We start from the raw sequence: 20,768 nt of genomic DNA, 5'->3' as shown, positions 1-20,768 counted from the left end.
CAGATAGGCTGTGTCATGCCAGAGTCCATTACCGGCCATGCCTCGCCTCACTATCTCTCATACAGTTGGGAAAAGTTTCACAGTGAAGTGGCATACAAAAATTGTATTGTATTATAATTGTGTATTCTCGTATTGATCTTTCTCCTTTACGGTGACCTCTTGGCCATGAGTTTGCTCTTTGGGGTTCTCATTCCTTAACTCACTAACCTTCCAGTGCAATCCTCGTCACCAATTTAATTTTTCAGATTAAAAGTCAGCCAGCAAGAGTGGACACATTGTTAGCAATTTGATTTACTCTGTTAGGGCAGTTCTGTTCGCGTATTTCCCAGGCACCCATGATTATTACTCATTGATATTCATATCTGCACTAATTTTCTCCTAATGAGTTACTTGATTCATTGTCCGTCTTGAGCATTATTATTTGAATTCTCAGTCAGTAAATGCATGTTATTTACAACCCTTGTTTCATTACAGTAATTGATAGGCTCCATCTCTACTTAGTTATTTATTAATGTTTATCAGGGCTTACAACTACGATTAACATATAAGAGCTACCCTTGCTTAAGTTTCCTCGTGCACAGTTAATTTCCTCTCATCTGGACTTTAGTGGCTGCTTGCACCTTGAGAGAAAATGCTCAGTGCATGCCAGTGGCAAATTTTATTGGGTGTATCCCAACGATGTGTCAACAGCCTTGCCGCAATGGTAACACTGGTTCCCACCAGACCACTGAAGTTAAGAGCTGCCAGGCTGGCTAGCATTCGGAAGGGTGATTATTCAGTTGTACCAAGTGCTATTAGCAAGTGGAGTACACTCAGCCCTTGTGAGGCCAGTCGAGGAGCTACTTGGTTGAGAAGTAGGAGCTTCAGTAATAAAAACTGACAGTGGCTGGGAGAGCAGCGTGCTGACCGTATGGCCCTCCATACCTGCACCCAGTGACACCTATCGACTGAGAGTGACACAGAAATGGTCGGTACCTTTGGGCCTAGAGAAATGTTCAGACAGAGAAGAGTGTATGTCCTGACCCAAGGGTGTGTTGCATTGCTTACAACGAACTTTTGTGTGTCCGTTTGATAGAATGATCTCTGAATTGTCTAGTATGGTAGTCAGTTTAACAACATGTCCTCTACCTCATGTCATATTGGTTTGTATTTATTCACCAAGACTACTTTCTTCAAATTGCCCTTCACATGTAATGCTCCATACACGGAAATGTGGACAACTAGCTGTTATGTTCCATTTTGGGCCCATCGAGCTACTGGTCATATACTGACTTTTACTGTTTATTTAGCCACTAGAAGCTAGCTCATTTGTCACATACATTGCTTAGGTAGATCATTGACTTCAAACTAAACATCTTGAATACTCAACAACAAAAAAGGTAAGCAAAATGTGACGAAAAATATCTTTAGTTACAAGAATAAACCCCAGTTTTCGAGCTGCTGTCATTTTTAACAATGACAACAATAGATTTTGCAGTTGTGAAAGCAATAAGCCCAAATACCTACAGGATGGGCTGTTTGAGACTTTCACGATGTAATAACTGCTTCACTGGTTCACAGACATCACACTGGAGAATGTTGTGAAAATTGCACAATATTTTTATGAGAGAGCTGCTTGTCACCTTCAGGTGCTTACTGAGGTGTGCTGCAGTGGCTCACAAATATATGTGCAGTCTCACTATGCATTTCAACCTGCATGCACTAAACTTCAAGAACACTCAGAAGAAACAGATAACTCCACAAGGGTGCTTTTTGTACCTTGTGTTGGTGGTGTGTCCAAGATCACAGACTGTTCAAGAAACATGAAATAAAATGTGTCTTCCGCCCTCCTGTGACAGTGTGGGGAATCATACAGGGGCCAGACATGTTGCACTGTTAAAGATAAATGTATTGAACACAGTCATCACACCAAACTGTGTCAGCTACAAAAGTCTGCTGTTGCTGAACACTATCTTGCCACGGAACATAGCATGAACTACGGAGAGACAATGATCATCTTGTCTGCCTCCACCTATTGGGACTCCATCATTAAAGAAGCAGTTAAAATATGCATAAGTAATGACCTGATTAATAGAAACACAGGATTTCAATTTAGCAAGACATGGGAACCTGTATTGGCAGTATTGAGGCATCTTCAGCCACAGACCAACAAATCAGAGTCAAAACAGACAAGGAATCGGCTTCTGGGCACACTGCCCACATGCATGCTGGGCTGTGACGTGCAGCCACACTTTTTCTACATCACACATGTGAAGACTATGGCTCATTTCTCTGGCAGCAGGCACTGGAAGTTGTCGTCCTCTATGATTCATCTACAATGATGTTATAGCGCCACCCCTTGGTGCCTGAGCTTTTCTAGAGAGCCAGCGTGTATATTGTCAAGTCACTGCAGCATGTCAATAAGCACCTGCAGGTGACAAGCAGCTGTCTTGTTGTGCAGCTTACACAAACATTATCCAACATGAAGTCCGTAAAATGGTTCAAATGGCTCTGAGCACTATAGGACTTAACATCTGTGGTCATCAGTCCCCTAGAACTTAGAACTACTTAAACCTAACTAACCTAAGGACATCATACACATCCATGCCTGAGGCAGGATTCGAACCTGCGACCATAGCGGTCGCGCGGTTCCGGACTGAAGCGCCTAGAACCGCTCGGCCACAGTGGCCGGCGAAGCCCATAAACCACTGAAGCATCTACAGGAAGTGTTACCAAAATACAGACAAATTTAAATGTATTGCCACATCATTCTTTCACCATAGGTCATTGTTGGTGCTCAGTACTATCAATTGTTTCTAGTAAACACCTGTATTCTCAAAATGACCAACACATTGAAATGCAGTGCCAAATATTCCAGTTTACCAGAAAGGAATCGTAACTCTGAAGACTGCATCGTGAGGGCCCATGAGGTTGTCAAAAGAGCTCAAGCATTATTTTCAGAAAATCCAAGTCAAGAATCACAATAAATGATTGGGATTATCAGCATAATCAAACCAACAATGCCGAGAATTGCTAAGAAGGTTCTTCAATACAAATCTGACACATTAAAAGTAAGACACATGTCCTCCAAGATTGCTTGTTCAAAGCATGTCAGTCACTGTAATTTGCTTCTGTGTTCATTTAAAAATGATGCCATAGAGCATATAAAATTCTTTTCCAAGAGATAAGATTGCTGGGTCACACAGGATTCAAAGGTATCCCCCTTCGTTAACTAGAGCAAACTTTCCTATCAGTCTTTGAATACTAAGAGTTACATCCAGTGGTATCATCTGATACCCCATATAGAAAAATGTTATGAAAGAAGTTTATCTCAACATTATTTCCAGTAGCATTGTAAAGCCATGAATACTGTGGTGTCTGGAACTCTACATCAAGATGGTGCTGTTGTGGTTGGCAGGAGAGCCAACACCGTGTTAATAGAGCAGGCCGAGATGCACACGTTTTAGCTCACGCAGGCTGGCGTGAGGTCTGGAACAGGACAAGGAAATTAGAATTTAGAAAAAACGGAAGTGGCTGGTGGAATACTTAACTTTAATCCATTAATGATGAACGTTGGTCTTGACGGTACATGATTCACAATATCAATAGTAACTGATAATGGCACCTTGCTAGGTCATAGCAAATGACGTAGCTGAAGGCTATGCTAAACTATCGTCTCGGCAAATGAGAACGTAAGTAGGCAGTGAACCATCGCTAGCAAAGTCGGCTGTACAACTGGGCGAGTGCTAGGAAGTCTCTCTAGACCTGCCGTGTGGCAGCGCTCGGTCTGCAATCACTGATAGTGGCGACACGCGGGTCCGACGTATACTAACGGACCGCGGCCGACACCACAGGTGCAGTGACCAACCTGAACCATTAGGAACAAAAATTGGATGTCGCCAATTTTGGTATTGTTTAGTCCAAGGAGTTTTGGGCTCCAAGCAGACTTGGTTTAAATTCCCTGGATTTACTATAAATAGAGTATAGTTAATAAGGTCTCCAACTAATCTCAACATCTCAATGTGATCTCATGATGGATTGCCACTTGAGGTGTCATTCAGATATGTGGATTCAAGATATATTGCATTGTGCATGCACACGCTGAAGACTGAGATCCAAGGCTATTATTCAAACTAAAATGGTGTATATTGAATTATTGTGCTCTATAGGTGATTGATAGGAAAGCAGGACACAGGAGCTGCTCGAGTAGAAACACTCGAGTCGAGTAGAGGATACAAGTTTTAATTTATTCCAAAAGACGTAAAACGAGCTTCACTGGTATTAGCATAAATACTGACTGACTAACTTCCAATGTGATGAATATATTACAGTTAAATCAGCATTAAATGAAGGAGCAAGGCAACAACCTTAGAAGAGGCCGCAATCTTAAAAAATTCATCCCCACCTTTTTTTCTTAAAAGGGGGAAAAGGAAAATAATCAAGAAATCACAGGCTCAATTTGCGTGACCAATTGTGACAGCACAAGCCACTTGGCCAACTCTATCACACAACTGCACTCTGCGCCCTAGGCAGAACACTTAGATTATGAGCAGCTAGATCTAAAACGTAAGAAAACACTATTAACACACAGAAGTTGCTTCAGCAACTAAACCTTGCTACATCAGCCAGTAGGCAATTTACAAGCTTGGGCATTGTCATGAACAAGGGCACTACTGGTTAAATTATCTACACAACTATAGCTACTACTCATATTCCAAATTATTTTTCAAAAGGAACGGTGAAGCACAAACCTTAAACGTACCACCAAATACAAATTTTGCACCTTAACTTTCGAGTATGGTATTCTCATAACACCGCCCTTTATACAAGGCTTAAACAGCCACTAGAAATATTAACACACCAAACAGTTTTGAACTCAACTGCATTTGTTTAACGTATTAACTGGGACAGTCCCATGATAACAACTAAGGGAAAAAAATTAAAGCTCTCAGCAGAAATCTCTCAGAGAGATTTACATGCCTTTAGCACAACAAGAAAGCACAGTCAGTTTCCTTTCTATATTCTTAATGCTATGTGCAGAATGGTCAGGACACAGTCAGAACCAAAGAATGAGCTTGGACAAGGCATGAAATCTGCAAAACTATTAATTCTGGACACAATGGCTTTAATGCCTTAACAACATAGAGTATGAGCTCGCTAAATAGTCAGATGTGGAGCAGTAAATGTGGCTCACTGTTTAATATTAATTTAAGCAGCTCAGCAAGGCAGCCTCTTCTCCAGATCAGCCAAAATGAGCACAGACAATCATTGAGAGCCCTCGGCAGTGATCATGTCTTCTTCACACCCCAGCCAAACACCAGTTATCAGGAAGACACCACACCATGGTGTCCCAGAGAGGTGTTCTGCTAAACTAACCACCATGCCACACAGCGCCCACTTCTCAGTACCGACTGCCTCCATCGCGAGCTGCTGCCCTCTTTCTTTGTAGAAAGAGCACGGCAGCGATCAACCAACTGCAGTAGCTGCAAGCAACATTCTACACTCTTGCAGATAAACCAGAGTGAACCAAGGATATCAGTGGACATTATAGCTCAGTGTGGCTCCCCATGAACCATGGGAAAGTATTTTGTGTAATATTTAATCCTTTGCTAATAAAGTTTTATTCAAAGAATTTGTTTAATTGGTCCAGATTTTGGTGAGACACCGTGTAGTTCTGTGGTAATAGCTTTAAACTAGTTGTCTCAGATCCTCAGCAGCAGAAAAAAGTGACATATATTAGGTTGGAAAACATTGCTTTTGTTATATTCTCTGATCAACACCCACGTGATAATGAAATTTGCTTTATTAGGTGAAAAATAAAAGGGCTTTTCTCCTGCCCAAAAATTTAGTATCAAAACACGAATATACGACCTGTATAAAATTGACTTTTATAACTGAACTGATTTTACATTCTTTGGTAGCGCTCTCTCGATGCTCTCCCATGGATGCCGAGGAGTTAGGCTGGCACCGCTTCCGGGTCGAAGACTGGCATAGTGAAGACGGCACCTGGTCGATCTGGCTGCGACGATGTTTCCTCCTGGTGGCAGTCTGCAGCGGGTCGAAAGATACCGGTTTGCTTTCCTTCCGGCTATTTAACCCAGTGGCTCTAGTCTTCCCCTGCGGATTCTGTCGTGAGGATTGGCAGCCGTTGGCGATACCCTATTGGCGGATGGTGGTGTCATCGTATTATCATCCGCATCGGAAAAAGGGATCGCATGTGTGCATATTCCGCAGCTGCTTTCATGTTTGGCGGGAAACGCCTCTTGTGCCGGCTGGCGGAACGCGCCAGAACTACGTTGCAGGTGCGGCTTATCCTGCAGCGGTAGCTGCCCGTTGTATTGCCGTGACTGTGCGCGCCACTGCATTCCTCCCCCTCCACGAGGACGGAGACGCCGAGGTTGTGGCATTCGTCCGTATCAGTGTCCGTTGCCTCGATGCCTGGAAGAGGAGAGCCTGGGTGAGAATCTACGTCCGTCGGTGTGTCCGATTGCTTACGGCTGGGTGCTGCAGGGCATGTCTCCTTGATGGCTGGGTTGTGGACGTTCTCCCCGGTGTGACCTGAAACAGTGGTTGGAGTTAGAAACTGAGGCGAGAGGTCGTTGTCCCTTCGTGGCCGGATTTGGTTTTGGTGTTGGATATGAATGACGCCTCCAGTGCAGATGACTGCGTACATTGCCCTTCCTTTGTTATGAGCGATCATGCCTGGTATCCAATGTGGATGCCCCCGTGTATGTACATTGACCCATACTTTCTGATTGGGCTGATATTTCGTCTGATGTACTGAAGGGGCTGCTGCTCCTGCCTGTCTTGTGGTTGCAGTAATGATAGTGTGGATAGTGGCTGTCTTCCATGTAGTTGTTCTGCTAGTGATCCACCCTCCTTAGATTGACATCTGTAAGAAGACAAGAACAATGATAGAGCAGCAGGCAGAGCATAACGGGTAGTTAGTTTTGCCATTTGTGCCTTAAATGTTCGCACGAACCACTCAGCGAGCCCATTCGAGGCCAGGTGGAATGGCGCCTTGTGTACCAGCTGGATACCATTTAATTTACAAAATGTCTTAAATTCTGCAGAGGAAAATTGGGGCCCATTGTCTGATACCATCGAGTTGGGGAGCCCTTCAATGGCAAAAATGCGCACTAAGGTTGTGGACGTTATCTGTGATATGTAAGGAAAACCCGTCGTGGAGTCAACAACAATTAATCAGTAGTGGCTGAGGAAGGGCCTTGCATAGTTGATGTGAATCCGAGACCATGGTTTTTCTGCCGCGGGCCACGCAAAATATTTCTTAGGAGGTGCTGCTTGGTGTAGCTGGCACGTCGTACAGGAGGTTATAGTGTCTGCAATTGCGCGATCTATCCCCCACCAGTAGAGATGTTTTCGGGCCAGCTGTTTAGTCAGTACCATGCCCCAATGTCCTTTATGTAATAGATCCAGTGCCTTCTTGTGCAGGGCCTCTGGAATAATTACCCTGGTAACGTGGTTTTCACCTCGCAGAAGTATGATGCCGTGCCGTGTCAACAATTCGTGTCGCCTGTCCCAGTATGCCTTAAGGTCTGCGTCCTGTATCTGTTTCCTGTTGCCTGGCCAACCAGTCTTAATGAATCGGAGAAGTTTAGCTAGGACTTTGTCTTCAGCCGTATGTTTGGCAATGATTTTTGCATGCAGCGGAAGCTGTGCCAGTGGTTCCTCTGTGTCCTCTTCTAGTTGACAGCTGATGACTGGGTCCGTGTCAAAGGCTGGATAGTCTTTTGCCGGGAGCCGAGACATGAAGTCCACATTCGCGTGTCATGCTGATGAACGATACTGTATGTCGTAGTTATACTCTGCCAGGAATAGCGCCCACCGCTGAATTCGACGTGCCGTCCGGATGTGTATGTCGGCCGATGTTTTGAACAGCGGTACCAGAGGCTTGTGGTCCATCTGTAGCACAAAACGTCGGCCGTACAGATAGTTGTGGAACTTTTTCACTCCGAATATAATAGCCAAAGCTGCTTTCTCTATTTGGCTGTAATTGCATTGAGCTGTTGTTAGATGCTTTGAGATGAACGCTATTGGTCTTTCCACACCATTGATCACATGAGAATGGACTGCTCTGACCCCATAATCGGAAGCGTCCGCTGCTAGAACCAGTAGGTGTGTCAGATCGTATGCACAAAGACATGTAGTTTTTAAGAGTGCCTTCTTTAAAGTCTGGAAAGCATTGTCAAGCATTGTCACACTTGGATGACCAGTGCCATTTTACCCCTTTGTGAAGAAGGTGGTGCAGTGGTTCCACTATTGGAGCAGCGTTAGGGATATACCACATGTAATAATTGATTTTCCCCAATACTGATTTGAGCTGTGTGGTATTCGTGGGTGGCGCCAGTTTTTGAACATCCTCTATGTATGCCGGATTGGGTTGTATGCCTGAAGCACTAAATATGTGGCCTAAGTATTCCACTTGTGGCACCCCAAAAATGAACTTCTCCACATTACATTTGAGATTTGCCTCTTGAAATACCGTAAACACTTCTGAAAGGGTCCTTATGAGCTCCATAGTGTTCCGGCCTGTGACAATGATGTCGTCCAAATAATTTGCTGTGCCCGGGATGTGATGGATTAGTTGTTCAATGAACTGCTCAAAAATCGCTGGAGCATAAGAGATTCCGAACGGGAGGCGATTGTATCGAAACAACCCAAAAGGCGTGTTGATTACTAATTTTTCTTGCGTCTCTTTGTCAATCGGCAGCTGTAGGTATGTGTCTTTTAAGTCTATTTTCGCAAAGAATTTTCCTCCAGTGATTCGAGTGGCAATATCTTCTATCGTTGGAATAGGGTAGGATTCTGTGACTGTTTGTGTGTTGATGGTGCATTTCAAGTCTCCGCTGATTCTGATTGCCCCATTCTGTTTCTCTATTATGACGGTTGGTGATGCCCATCGACTGCTTGCTATGGGCGGTATGATTCCGTCCTCCTGTAATCTCTGCAGTTCCATTTTTAGTTTTTCGTGGAGTGCATATGGGACTGGGCGGCTTTTGCAGAATTTCAAAACTGCCTGAAGTATGAGTTCAATGCTTGCTTGAAAATTCTGTACTCTGGCCATTGGAAGTTGAAAAACAGAAGGAAACTTTTCCTGGATTTGCACTGCCAGTTCTTGGTGTTGTACTGCATTAATTTCTGGCTCCACGTTGTGAATTTGCATTCCGAGGCCGTGAAAGATGTCCAGTCCCAGAATGTTCATGGCCGTTGAGCTTGGAATCACCAGAATGCGGCCTGTGACTCTCTGATGTCCGTAGTTGATCGGTTTTGTGAAAGCTCCCTTGACCCGAATGGTATTGTTAGTGAAGATCTTGAGCTTAGATGTAAAGGGGCTGAGAACAGGGGAGCCAAGTTTTTCATATGTCGGTTTATTGATTATTGTTACTGCCAACCCTGTGTCAATTTGCAGCTTGATGTCCTGATTGTGAACTTTGACCTGTACGAACATCTTGTGAGGCGATGGTGGTATCAGTGCTTTGATCATCAAGACATCCTGTGGTTCCGAACCTGTGTCAGAAGCAGTATCCTGCATGAGGTCCACATCCATTTTTCGGTTGAATGACAGACTTCTGCCTTGTGACCCTTACATCCATATGCTGTGCATTGAACTCTGCAAAACCTGCAGTCTTGTCTATTGTGCTTGATGAAACAATGCTTGCAGGATGGGAGAGGCTGTCTGCGTTGTTCTAACTGTGGCCTGCACCTAACATTACTCATTGTGACCCTGTTACTTCGTTGCGGGGGAACTGATGTACTGGAAAAAACTAATGCCGGTTCCTGTGTGGCTCCAACTGAGCACTGTGATTGCTCAAAGGCTCGAATGATTGGTAGGCAAGTTTCTAAGCTTGGGTCTCTAAGTTTTAAGTAGATTGTGTCTTAACGACTCATCTGGTGCATGAACCAGAATCGTGTCCCTCACGAAAGAGGCTGAATGTGACTTTTGACACCTTACATTGGTGCATGCAAACTTGCAGTCCCATGATAATCCTTGCAACTGGGCTATCCATTCTTGGTAAGTTTCGTGCTGCCCCTTATGACAGTTGAAAAACTTGCGACGAGCTGCTGCTACATGTATTTGTGCATCAAAGTACTCTGCTAAACTGTTCTTTATCTGCTCGTACCTCAAATTTGGTGGATCCTCATCTGGGTGGAGTTGCGTTATAAGTTGATAGATAGCAGGGCCTGCATGAGCCAATAGAAAAGCTCGTTGCTGCGTCTCACCCGATACTCCATATGCTGTGAAGTGTTGCTCCAACTGAGCCATATAGCAGCTCCATGGTTCTACCTGATGGTAGAAAACTGGAAAAGGAGGCAGCATTGGGCCGGCCGATGAGGGAGGTGTCATTCGTTCATTGTCGTGTAGTAACCTCTGCATCTCTTGCACCAGCCTCTCATTGGTGGCTTGTAGATTCTGTATCAGGGTCAGCACTGCCTGGGTCATGTCGACTGGCTCCGGATTCGCCATACTGAAAATTGCACCAAGCTTTTATCCTCGTCGCCAACTGTTATATTCTCTGATCAACACCCACATGTTAATGAAATTTGCTTTATTAGGTGTAGCCAGAACACCACTGAATTTTACAACAGATAACCTTCTTTGAAAATAAAAGGGCTTTTCTCCTGCCCAAAAATTTAGTATCAAAACACAAATATACAACCTGAATAAAATTGACTTTTATAACTGAACTGGTTTTACGTTCTTTGGTAGTGCTCTCTCGATGCTCTCCCACGGATGCCGAGGAGTTAGGTGGGCGCTGCTTCTGGGTTGAAGACTGGTGTATTGAAGACGGCACCTGGTCAATCCGGCTGCGACAATGTTTCCTCCTGTCGGCGGGTCGAAAGACACCGGTTTGCTTTCCTGCCGGTTATTTAACCCGGCGGCTCTAGTCTTCCTCTGCGGATTCTGTCATGAGGATTGGCGGCTGTTGGCGATACCCTGTTGGTGGATGGTGATGTCATCGTATTATCATCCGCGTCGGAAAAAGGGATCGCATGTGTGTGTATTCCGCGGCTGCTTTCATGTTTGGCGGGAAACCCCTCTTGTGCCGGCTGGCGGAATGCGCCGGAACTATGTTGCAGGTGCGGCTTATTCTGCAGCGGTAGCCGCCAGTTGTATTGCCATGGCAGTGGGCGCCACGGCACCTTTAGCAAAAAAACTGAAAGCTACAGGACAAACATCAGGATTCTGGAGTAGTTTTTATTAACTACATGTGAAAGGACTTAGCTTATTTGCTAATACAGACACCATTCTCCTCCAGCTGCAAAGTATTTTCAAGAGGTCAGATAAAAGTTTTTCTTTTTAATTGAATCAACTGCGGGTCCTTGGTGAAACATTTAAATTAACTAAACAGACACTTTTTTGCCTTGTTTCACAATTTTGTTATTAATGTTACTGCACAACCTAGGTTTCGGGTTGTAAGCACATTTTGAAGTACTTTACCGATTCCCAAAGATGATAATGCACAGATATACATGACGACAAGGCAAAGATGATCGTCTCAACTTCGTAAGGCAGTGATCCGTAGCTTAATGTAAAATTACATCAATGACCATTTTTTGACAAATTGTATACATTATCATCATTCAGCAATTACATTAACATGACAGGACTGGAAGTTATGCATCAGCCAAGAACTTTTTAACTACGATTGACTGGGGCCCAAAGTTTTGCTTGTATTCTGGGGGTTGTGATCTCATGTAAAAGAGATGAATAATTGAATTGGGTTTACTTGTTTAATAAAAGATGTGGGGCTGTACACATCTGTCTTTTAATTTCTAAAATTTCTAATTTGTTGAGTGTAGCCCCCTTTTCCTCTATGTGAAAGAGTTGTACATCTATTATGTATTTGTGGTTATTGTTCAGGCAATGTTCTACAAAGGCTGAGTCAGGCTTCTTCAGTCTCCAGCTTAGGTGGTGATCTTTAAGCCTGGTGCTGATTGACCTCCCCATCTGACCAATGTAGCAAGACTGATACTCGTGGTGTGTGATTTTATTAACCCCACTTTTTGTTATTCCTGGTTGTTAGTCTTTTGCATTGAACAAGCAACTACCTATTGTCTGAGGGACATAGAACAACACAGAGAAACCCTTTGCCTTCAAAATGTTAGTTATGCTATTTGATGTTTTCCCTATACAAGGTAATCCGTATCATTTCTTTTCCAGTTTGTCTGTGTTTTTCATTGGGGATGGTAGGGACCTGGCTTGCTTCTTCATCTTTTTACCTAAAATATTATCAATGATGTTGGTGTTAAATTCATTATTTGTGGCTATTTTTTTTATTTTTTTTTATTGTGTTAAGTTCCTGGTCAAAGTCTTCTTGAGACAGAGGGGTAGAAAGGAGACAGTGGATCATCTGGTGGAATCCTGCATGTTTGTAGGTTGTAGGATGACTGTGTCAGTGAAGGAGTCTTTTCGATAAATTTTAAGTTTACGGTTACTGTCTTCTATTTTTAAGCTAAAGTCCAGGAAATTTATGCTGGGCTCACCCCACTCCATGCTGACCTTTATGTTAATGTGCCACTGGTTCATATTTTCCACAAATTTGTGGAGTTGTCTGCTGGAACCTCTCCACATACAAAGAATCTCATCTAAATATCTGTACCAATGCACATGTTTTGTCAGTGGTTCTCTCTTCAGAAAATCAGTCTCCCACTTGCCCATGAACATTTCTGCTAGTAAGGGATATCAAGGTGAACCCATTGTCAGACCATCTGCTTGCTGATAACAGCTCCCTTGAAAACAGAAATAATTTTGATTTAAACAACGTTCCACTGTACTAAAAATGCCCAACTGCTCCTCTAGATTAATGTTGTGTGAATACAATGATTGTGACAAAATATCTACACACTCTTTCACTGGAATACATGTGAACAAGCTATGCACATCAAGAGAGACTAATTTTGCATTTGTTGGAATTTTAAAATCTGTTAACTTGTTAACTAAATCTAAACTGTTCTTAATGCTATGTTTCCCTTTGAAGTTCAGTTTCTTCTTCAAGATGGTGTTGATGCTCCTGGCGATCTTGTGTACTGGACCTTGCATTGTAAATACCACAGGACGGATTGGCAGTTCTGGTTTGTGGAGCTTCGGTAAACCATACAGCTGTGATGCCCGTGGGTTCATTTGCAGACTGCTCGGAAAAGATGTTGGAGCATTTGTTTACTACCCGTTTAGGCGGATCATTGTAACTAGCTGTTGAGTCACTCTGTAGTTTTTGTAGCTGCACTGATTGGAAAAAATCGTCAACTTTGCTTGTATAATCTGTTTCGAAATCTCCTGACAGATTGAAACTGTGTGCCAGACCGAGACTGGAACTCGGAAACTTTGTCTTTTGTGTGCTAGTACTCTACCAACTGAACTACTCAATCACGTCTCATGCCCCATCCTCACAGATTCAATTCTGCCAGTATCTCATCTCCTACCTTCCAAACTTCACAGAAGCTCACCTGCGAGCCTAGCAGAACTAGCACACCTGGAAGAAAGGAGGCAAGGGTCCCAAATTCAAGTTTCTGTCCAGCACATAGTTTCAACCTGCCAGGAAGTTTCATATCAGCACACACTTCGCTGCAGAGTGAAAATTTCATTCTGGAACCATCCTCCAGGCTGTGGCTAAGCCATCTCTCCACAATATCCTTTCTTCCAGGAGTGCTAGTTCTGCTAGGTTTGCAGGTGAGCTTCCGTGAAGTTTGTAAGGTAGGAGATGAGATACTGGCAGAATTGAAGTTGTGAGGACGGGGCGTGAGATGTGCTTGGGTAGTTCAGTTGGTAGAGCACTTGCCCGCAAAAGGCAAAGGTCCCGAGTTTGAGTCTCGGTCCAACACACAGTTTAAATCTGCCAGGAAGTTCCATATCGGTGCATACTGCACTGCAGAGTGAGAATTTCATTCTGGATACTCTGTTTTATTTAACAGCACTACAGTCCCTCCTTTATCTGCCCTAGTCACAATCACATTACTGTTTTCAATCCTAGTTTTAATTTCCTTTGTGATTAAGAACTCATTGTTCTTCCGATATTGTGCTTCTTGTTGTTGTTGTTTCTGTGCCATCTTGAGTTCTTCTAAACATTGCACACTCATCACTGTTTCTTTCTGTAGGGCTAGTTCCAGATATACCCTTAGATGGTCTAACACTCGAGGTTTTGTTATAATGTCTGGAGCGTATTTGTGGCCTTTTGATAATAACTTTTCTTCTGATTCTGAAAGGGTTAATGTTGATAAATTAACAATTCTATCTGCAAAGTGGATCATCATTTTTGGGGTTAAGATTCTCTCCTTCACTGATAATAACTGTTCTAACTTCTTCTTTAGATGAAGAAAGATATTATTAATGATGTTTGAAACTGTTTGAAGAGTATTGTCCAACCACATAAATCCACATGGATGAAGCAAGTGAGTAAACTGCTACCATCAAGATCAAAGAAACATCAGCTTCCCAAATACATGTGAAGAAGGCAGCAGAACAACTATAGATTAAATAAGACATGTTGCATTTATAGAGTTCCTGATAATGTGAGTATGCACCAGAAATTAGAACATATGCAGCTTACTCACTTGCTTCATCCATGTGAATTTAGTGGACAGACAGGGAGTTTAATCTGCACCAGGCTTAAAGAACACCACAGAAGCTGGAGATTGAAGAAGCCTGATTCAGCCTTTGGAAAACATTGCCTGAACAATAACCACAAATACGTAATAGATGTACAACTCTTACACACATAGGAAAAGGGGGCTATACTCAACCAATTAGAAATTTTATAAATTGTACATCCCCACAATTATTAAACAAGCAAACCCAATTCAATTATTCACCTCTGTTAGATGAGATCACAATCCCATGATAGAAGCAAAACTTTGTGCCCCCACTCGATCATAATTAAAAAGTTCTTGACTCATGCATAACTTTAGTCCTGTCATGTAAGTGTAATTTCTGAACTGTGTAATAACATATGTAATTTGATAAAAATGGTCACTGATGTAATTTTACATTAAGCTAGGGAATGATACCTTAAGAAGTTGAGATGATTATCTTTGCCTTGTCGCCGTGTTTATCTGTGCATTATCATTTTTGGGAATCAGTAATTTACTTGAAAATGGGCTTATGACCTGAAACCTTGGTTGTGCAGTGACATTAGTAATAAAATTGTGAAACAAGGCAAAAAGCAGTGTTTGTTTGGTTAAAAAATTTTCTCCTGCAAGGTTTCTTATTACATTGCTTTCGTAAGCTCTCATTCATTACTGTTACTGACTGAACCTCAGTATATTATGTATACTGTATACCTAGTAATGTTGTTCCATTTTTGGCAAGGAATTTTTTACTGGTGTAAGGTATAGTGCAAAATGTAGATGCCTTAGAGATAAGGGCATGCAATGAACAGTATCACCAAAGCATGATACCGTCTTATAACTTTTTTGATAGATAACTGCCCACAATTGATTATTTTGAGTAAAGTGTGATTGGTACATGTGCCATAGCTGTATTTAGGTTCTGAACTTTCTATTAAATTTTGCGACCTACACATTAATTACAAGGGTAGGAATGAAAGTAGACTATAAGTGTACATATTGGATATTAAAACAAAATGGTATTGCATTTTCTTTGTCTCTGGAGTACGAACCATAGCTATGGTCTTCAACACGAAGTGGTACATCATGAACTGACATAAAAACAGCAACAGTGCTGCAAAAAATCAGTGCTGATTAGAAGAAATGAGTTTTCATGTTACAATGTTTGGAAACAAGTACTGTTCAAAGAAGATGCACCTGGCTGAAATATTTAAATTTTTATTAAGTTTCTTATAGTAGAGAAAAAATTGTTTGATGCAAATATTGTACATAGTATTTTGCCAGCCCACACTGTGCTATTTGGCTGCTGTCACTGTGTAACAGGGCTATTTCTTCTCTGTTGAAGTAACGGTACGTCTTCATGCTTTTTTTGTTCCTATTAATACACATTGTTAGACAGAGTATCACTGTTTGGCAGCACTGTCAAATGGACAGATATAAGTTCACTTTTAAAAAATATTTTTTATGTAACACAAAACAAACCAGTGAACCTGTTTGTCATAGGCATTACATGAAACATAGAGTGCTTAGTGTTTGATTTGTGCTTAATCCTTACACATTCCAAGAATAAAAAAAGGGGTGGGGACACTATAAACCAATCAAGAAAAGTCTGACATCATCTGCAGATCTTGAATGTGTGTGAGTGTAAATTCAAGGGAAACAACATGGAATGAAAGAGTAACCACGTTTCCTGCCTCCTCTTTGATACCGTGTGATCATATGGATACTGGATAATCATTGCTATACATCTCATAGAGGACACAAAAATTGGTGTCCTCTATACTGAACCTTCTTCCTTGCTTATGGTGTGAAGGGTGCAAGTGCATCATCATCTTACCAACAGTCACTGTTCTGGCAATATTCACTTTAGGTGACTGTTGGAGTGACTCTTTACATAGGCATGGACATCCTCCTTAAACTTTAACTAATTCTTCATCTCTAATGTTGTTGGTGGTAATGGTACATTAAATACTTAATAGTCCTTCCATTATTTTGTCCTGCAGTCTCCCTACTGTCTCACCATTCCTTAACCCCTCCCTCCCTCCGTGTCCAACCAATAATGGATGCTGGAGCACAGTGTTCTTTGTACATGTAGTATATTCTGAAGAACAACATAACTTTCAAAGCTGGGCTAAAATGTCAACTCTTATTTTATAGTGACTGTTTGTCTTGTGTCATTTCATTGTATGTAAGGATGGTTTCATTCAGTCTGTGCACCATTACAGGTATTATCATGCAGTGGAAGCAATGAAGCCCCCCACACAACCAGCAGCAAAGGGCCGTGGTGGCAAGCAACAGAATGCCCCACCTCCCCGTGGGCAACTTCGATACCGACTTACATTCAACCAAGAAACTACGTTATGGGTGAACTTACTACAGAACCTTGAGAAAGAGAAGAAATTACCTGTTATTGCATTTACTTTGTCTCGAAAGCGATGTGATACCAATGCTGAGAACCTTAAAGGCATAGATTTCACAACTGAGAAAGAAAAGTGGAAAATATCACAGTTCTTCCAGAAATGTTTGCAGAAACTGAAGGAACCAGACAGGATTTTGCCACAGGTGTGAATCTGTTATGAAATATTATTTTCTCGCTACACCAAGGACTTTGCTCTAGATCTGCCTCTTCCTCATCCCCCCCATCCATCCCACCACCACCACCACCACCACCACCACCACTACCACTACCACTACCACTACCACCATCACCGTCCCATTCCACTACATCTATTCCAGCATTTCCTAACAGCTGTACTAACCTGCTCAAAATAGTTTTACACCACTATCATGACTTCTATGTGTTTTACATTTATAAAAATCAGTTAAATCTTTCTCAGCATCCTTTTGATGACAGAAAAAAGCTACAAGCCACAACCTGGGTATAGGAGTAAAAATATGTCATTGTGGGAACTACGTTCCACACTTAAATCAGAACTGTGTTAACAAAAAATACTTTCCATATTGGTAACACACAGAAGACATTCATCTTAAGCAAGTAAGTACACACAGACAAGGCGGGAAATGGAAAGTACTCCAGAGTAAGTATGTCAGTCAAAGCAAAGACATTTCACACTCTTTGTTGTAATCATTAACTATTTGCGTCCCCACATCTTCATTCTCAGTGCAGTCCCATAGAGCACACTGTATCTTCTGTTGTGAACAGGACAATGCTGCTTGTGTACACTTTTAGTTCTTTCAGAATGCCTTGAAGGGCTCACTTCAAGCTTAGACTCTGTGTGCATTGTAACTTCATGGCAAAAAGGAGTGTCAACATGGGACAGATTGGCATGCACTCACACCAGTGTCATTTGAACATTGCTATCATGTGACACAAAATATTTAAGTCTTGGCTCATAACAGTCATCCATAGTCAACAACCTCAGTTGGTGCTCACGACCTACAAATTGTCACTCTTTCGTTTTCTGAGGAGAATGCAATGGAACTGTACACTGTCTTTTTTTATGCAACTGTAAGAGCTATATCAACCCAGATGGTATGCAACCATCTTCACATGATCAATTGGTCCCCTAAGTATCCATTACAAACAAAAATGCAAATTCCACAGCATTGTGGCATGCAAAAAAGATAAATAAGGGTGCACTTGGAATGGAACCTGGTTCAGTTGTGTCAGGTGCTCTTCACCAACACGTGCTGGAGTTGCCTGACATCTGATGATCATATGAGATTGAGGAGGTGACCAGGCGACCAATACATTTCTCAGACCTGTAGTCCCACAGCTTCAACACAGAGATGAGTCAGTCATTTATTGAAGTGGTATTGTATACAGATGTTAGCGGTTCTCGTTATTTTGGAGAATAATGTGAGGACTGTGCAGTGGTATGACAGGATCCCCTAAAACAGCATTTCTCAACCACATATCGGTGTGCCTTGAGATATTTAATGTCTTCTGATTTGCCACAAATAAAATATCTAGAACATAAAAGATTTATCACCAAATCAATTCTTGGAGTAGCCCAATTTGCAAGAAATCGCCCATCATTGTATGTGATTATAAGCATAATAATATAATAATAATAATAATAATAATAATAATAATAATAATAATAGGATATGTACTTCATGTGTTTGCTTTTTTGCATCTAGCTAAAAAATCACATTTAGGGACTCACAAAAGTTTGAAACATATTTTGGTGTGCCCCAAAGAAAAACCTGTTGAGAAACACAGCCCTAAACAATTGTCCACTCCTACAGCCAACTATCTGGTAATGGGTTCATCTTTAAAGGCAATGATGCACAAGCAGCCTATATTGTAAGCATCTGGGAGGTAGTAATCAAATGAGAGAAATGCCTGCAAAATCTTGGCATTGACATGGCTGAACATATGTAGGACCATTTGAAACTTGAAGTGCATTGTCACAGGAACTGCCCTCACACACTGGATGACCTTAGGACAGCTGCCATTGACAATGGGACAGGCTTGGACAGCAACATCTCATCCACCTTATGGACAGCATGCCAAAGAGGTTCCAAGCATGTTACAGTGCACAAGCTGGAGCAACTTTGTATTGCATTTTACCCAGCTGTAGATTTTGATTTAACAAGTGTGTAAAAGATGTACAGTTTTTAATAGAATGCTTTAATTTTGATTATTATTCCATTTTATTGTGCAGCAAATTATTATTTTTATGATTTTTTTCTGTATAGCTTATTCTTTCATTCCATAATTTCTTTGAATCTAGGCCAAGACAAGTTCAAGATGCGTAGGCAGTGCAAAACTTTTTTAAAAAGTTTATATTATTTTCTTCCACATTCCACTTTTTGTTGTTACTGAAAGCAAGAAGTCATGCAAACAGTTACTTCCTTTTTATTACACTACTATAATATTACAGCACATTTATTTCAGAGTAGAGAAATCACAATGTTAAAAATATCTAATTTTCCATTTCAGGTTGTGAAAATGCAAGAATTACTGCAAAGAGGCATAGGTATTCACCACAGTGGAATTTTGCCCATCCTGAAGGAAATTGTGGAAATGTTGTTTCAAAAGGAGTTAGTGAAGGTACAATGATAATACAGAGCAATAGTATATTGTGCTTTTATGTGTTTTTAAAGAAAATTTCCTTTCTTCTTCTTCTTCTTCTTCTTCTTCTTCTTCATCCTTTTCTTCCTTTTTTACGGCCTCATTGGACTATTTCAGCCAGTCACTTTCTGGTTATCTTCTTAATTAAGTTTTCTTTCCATATTACCCAATATCTTTTCATTGCTTCTGGTTTTTTTATGTTTTTCAGTTGCTTTAAATTTTTTGTTTTGTTTTGAAAATCATTCAGGCTTAATCCTAGCTCTTTCTTATTCTCCTTGATTTCCTTAATCCATGCTACTTGTTGGTCCATGTTCCAAAGTATCTCTACAATTTTTCTTGGTAATTTGGGTTCTGGTGTCCTCAAAATGTGACAAAAAAAAGAAAAGAGATCCTTCTCTTCTGTATGGTATCAGTAGTTGGTCCCTATTCACTGTGCACCACTTCATTTGGCACTACCTGCCACTGTTTATTATATATATATATATATATATATATATATATATATTGTTTCAGCAGTCTTGCATATGCGGATGACTTAGTTGTGATGGCAGATTCAATTGAAAGTTTGCAAAGTAATATTTCAGAGCTAGATCAGAAATGTAAGGACTATGGTATGAAGATTAGCATCTCCAAAACGAAAATAATGTCAGTGGGAAAGATTATATATATATATATATATATATATATATATAAATGTTTGTTTTTAGGTATATTTTTCCTTCATTATAACCATTATAACTATATATATATGGTTATAATAGAAGGAAACATTCCACGAAGGAAAAATATACCTAAAAACAAAGATGATGTGACTTACCAAATGAAAGTGCTGGCAGGTCGACAGACACACAAACAAACACAAACACACACACAAAATTCAAGCTTTCGCAACAAACTGTTGCCTCATCAGGAAAGAGGGAAGGAGAGGGAAAGACGAAAGGATGTGGGTTTTAAGGGAGAGGGTAAGGAGTCATTCCAGTCCTGGGAGCGGAAAGACTTACCTTAGGGGGAAAAAAGGACGGGTATACACTCGCACACACACACATATCCATCCACACATATACAGACACAAGCAGACATATTTAAAGACGAAGAGTTTGGGCAGAGATGTCAGTCGAGGCAGAAGTGCAGAGGCAAAGATGTTGTTGAATGACAGGTGAGGTAT

At 41.4% G+C, this 20,768-nt stretch overlaps 1 protein-coding gene across 1 annotated transcript in view; it reads left to right on the top strand.

Annotated features, from left to right (window-relative positions):
- LOC126187481 (helicase SKI2W) overlaps positions 1-20,768 on the top strand; it is a 166,213-nt gene that overhangs the window by 28,676 nt on the left and 116,769 nt on the right. The window contains exons 9-10 of the mRNA XM_049928587.1: positions 16,788-17,124; positions 19,472-19,582. Coding sequence (XP_049784544.1) covers positions 16,788-17,124; positions 19,472-19,582 — 448 coding nt within the window. The remainder of the gene's footprint in view (positions 1-16,787; positions 17,125-19,471; positions 19,583-20,768) is intronic.

The sequence above is a fragment of the Schistocerca cancellata genome, chromosome 5 (assembly GCF_023864275.1).
Source record: "Schistocerca cancellata isolate TAMUIC-IGC-003103 chromosome 5, iqSchCanc2.1, whole genome shotgun sequence".
Classification (NCBI taxonomy): domain Eukaryota; kingdom Metazoa; phylum Arthropoda; class Insecta; order Orthoptera; family Acrididae; genus Schistocerca; species Schistocerca cancellata.
This window is presented reverse-complemented; position numbering and strand designations above follow the sequence as displayed.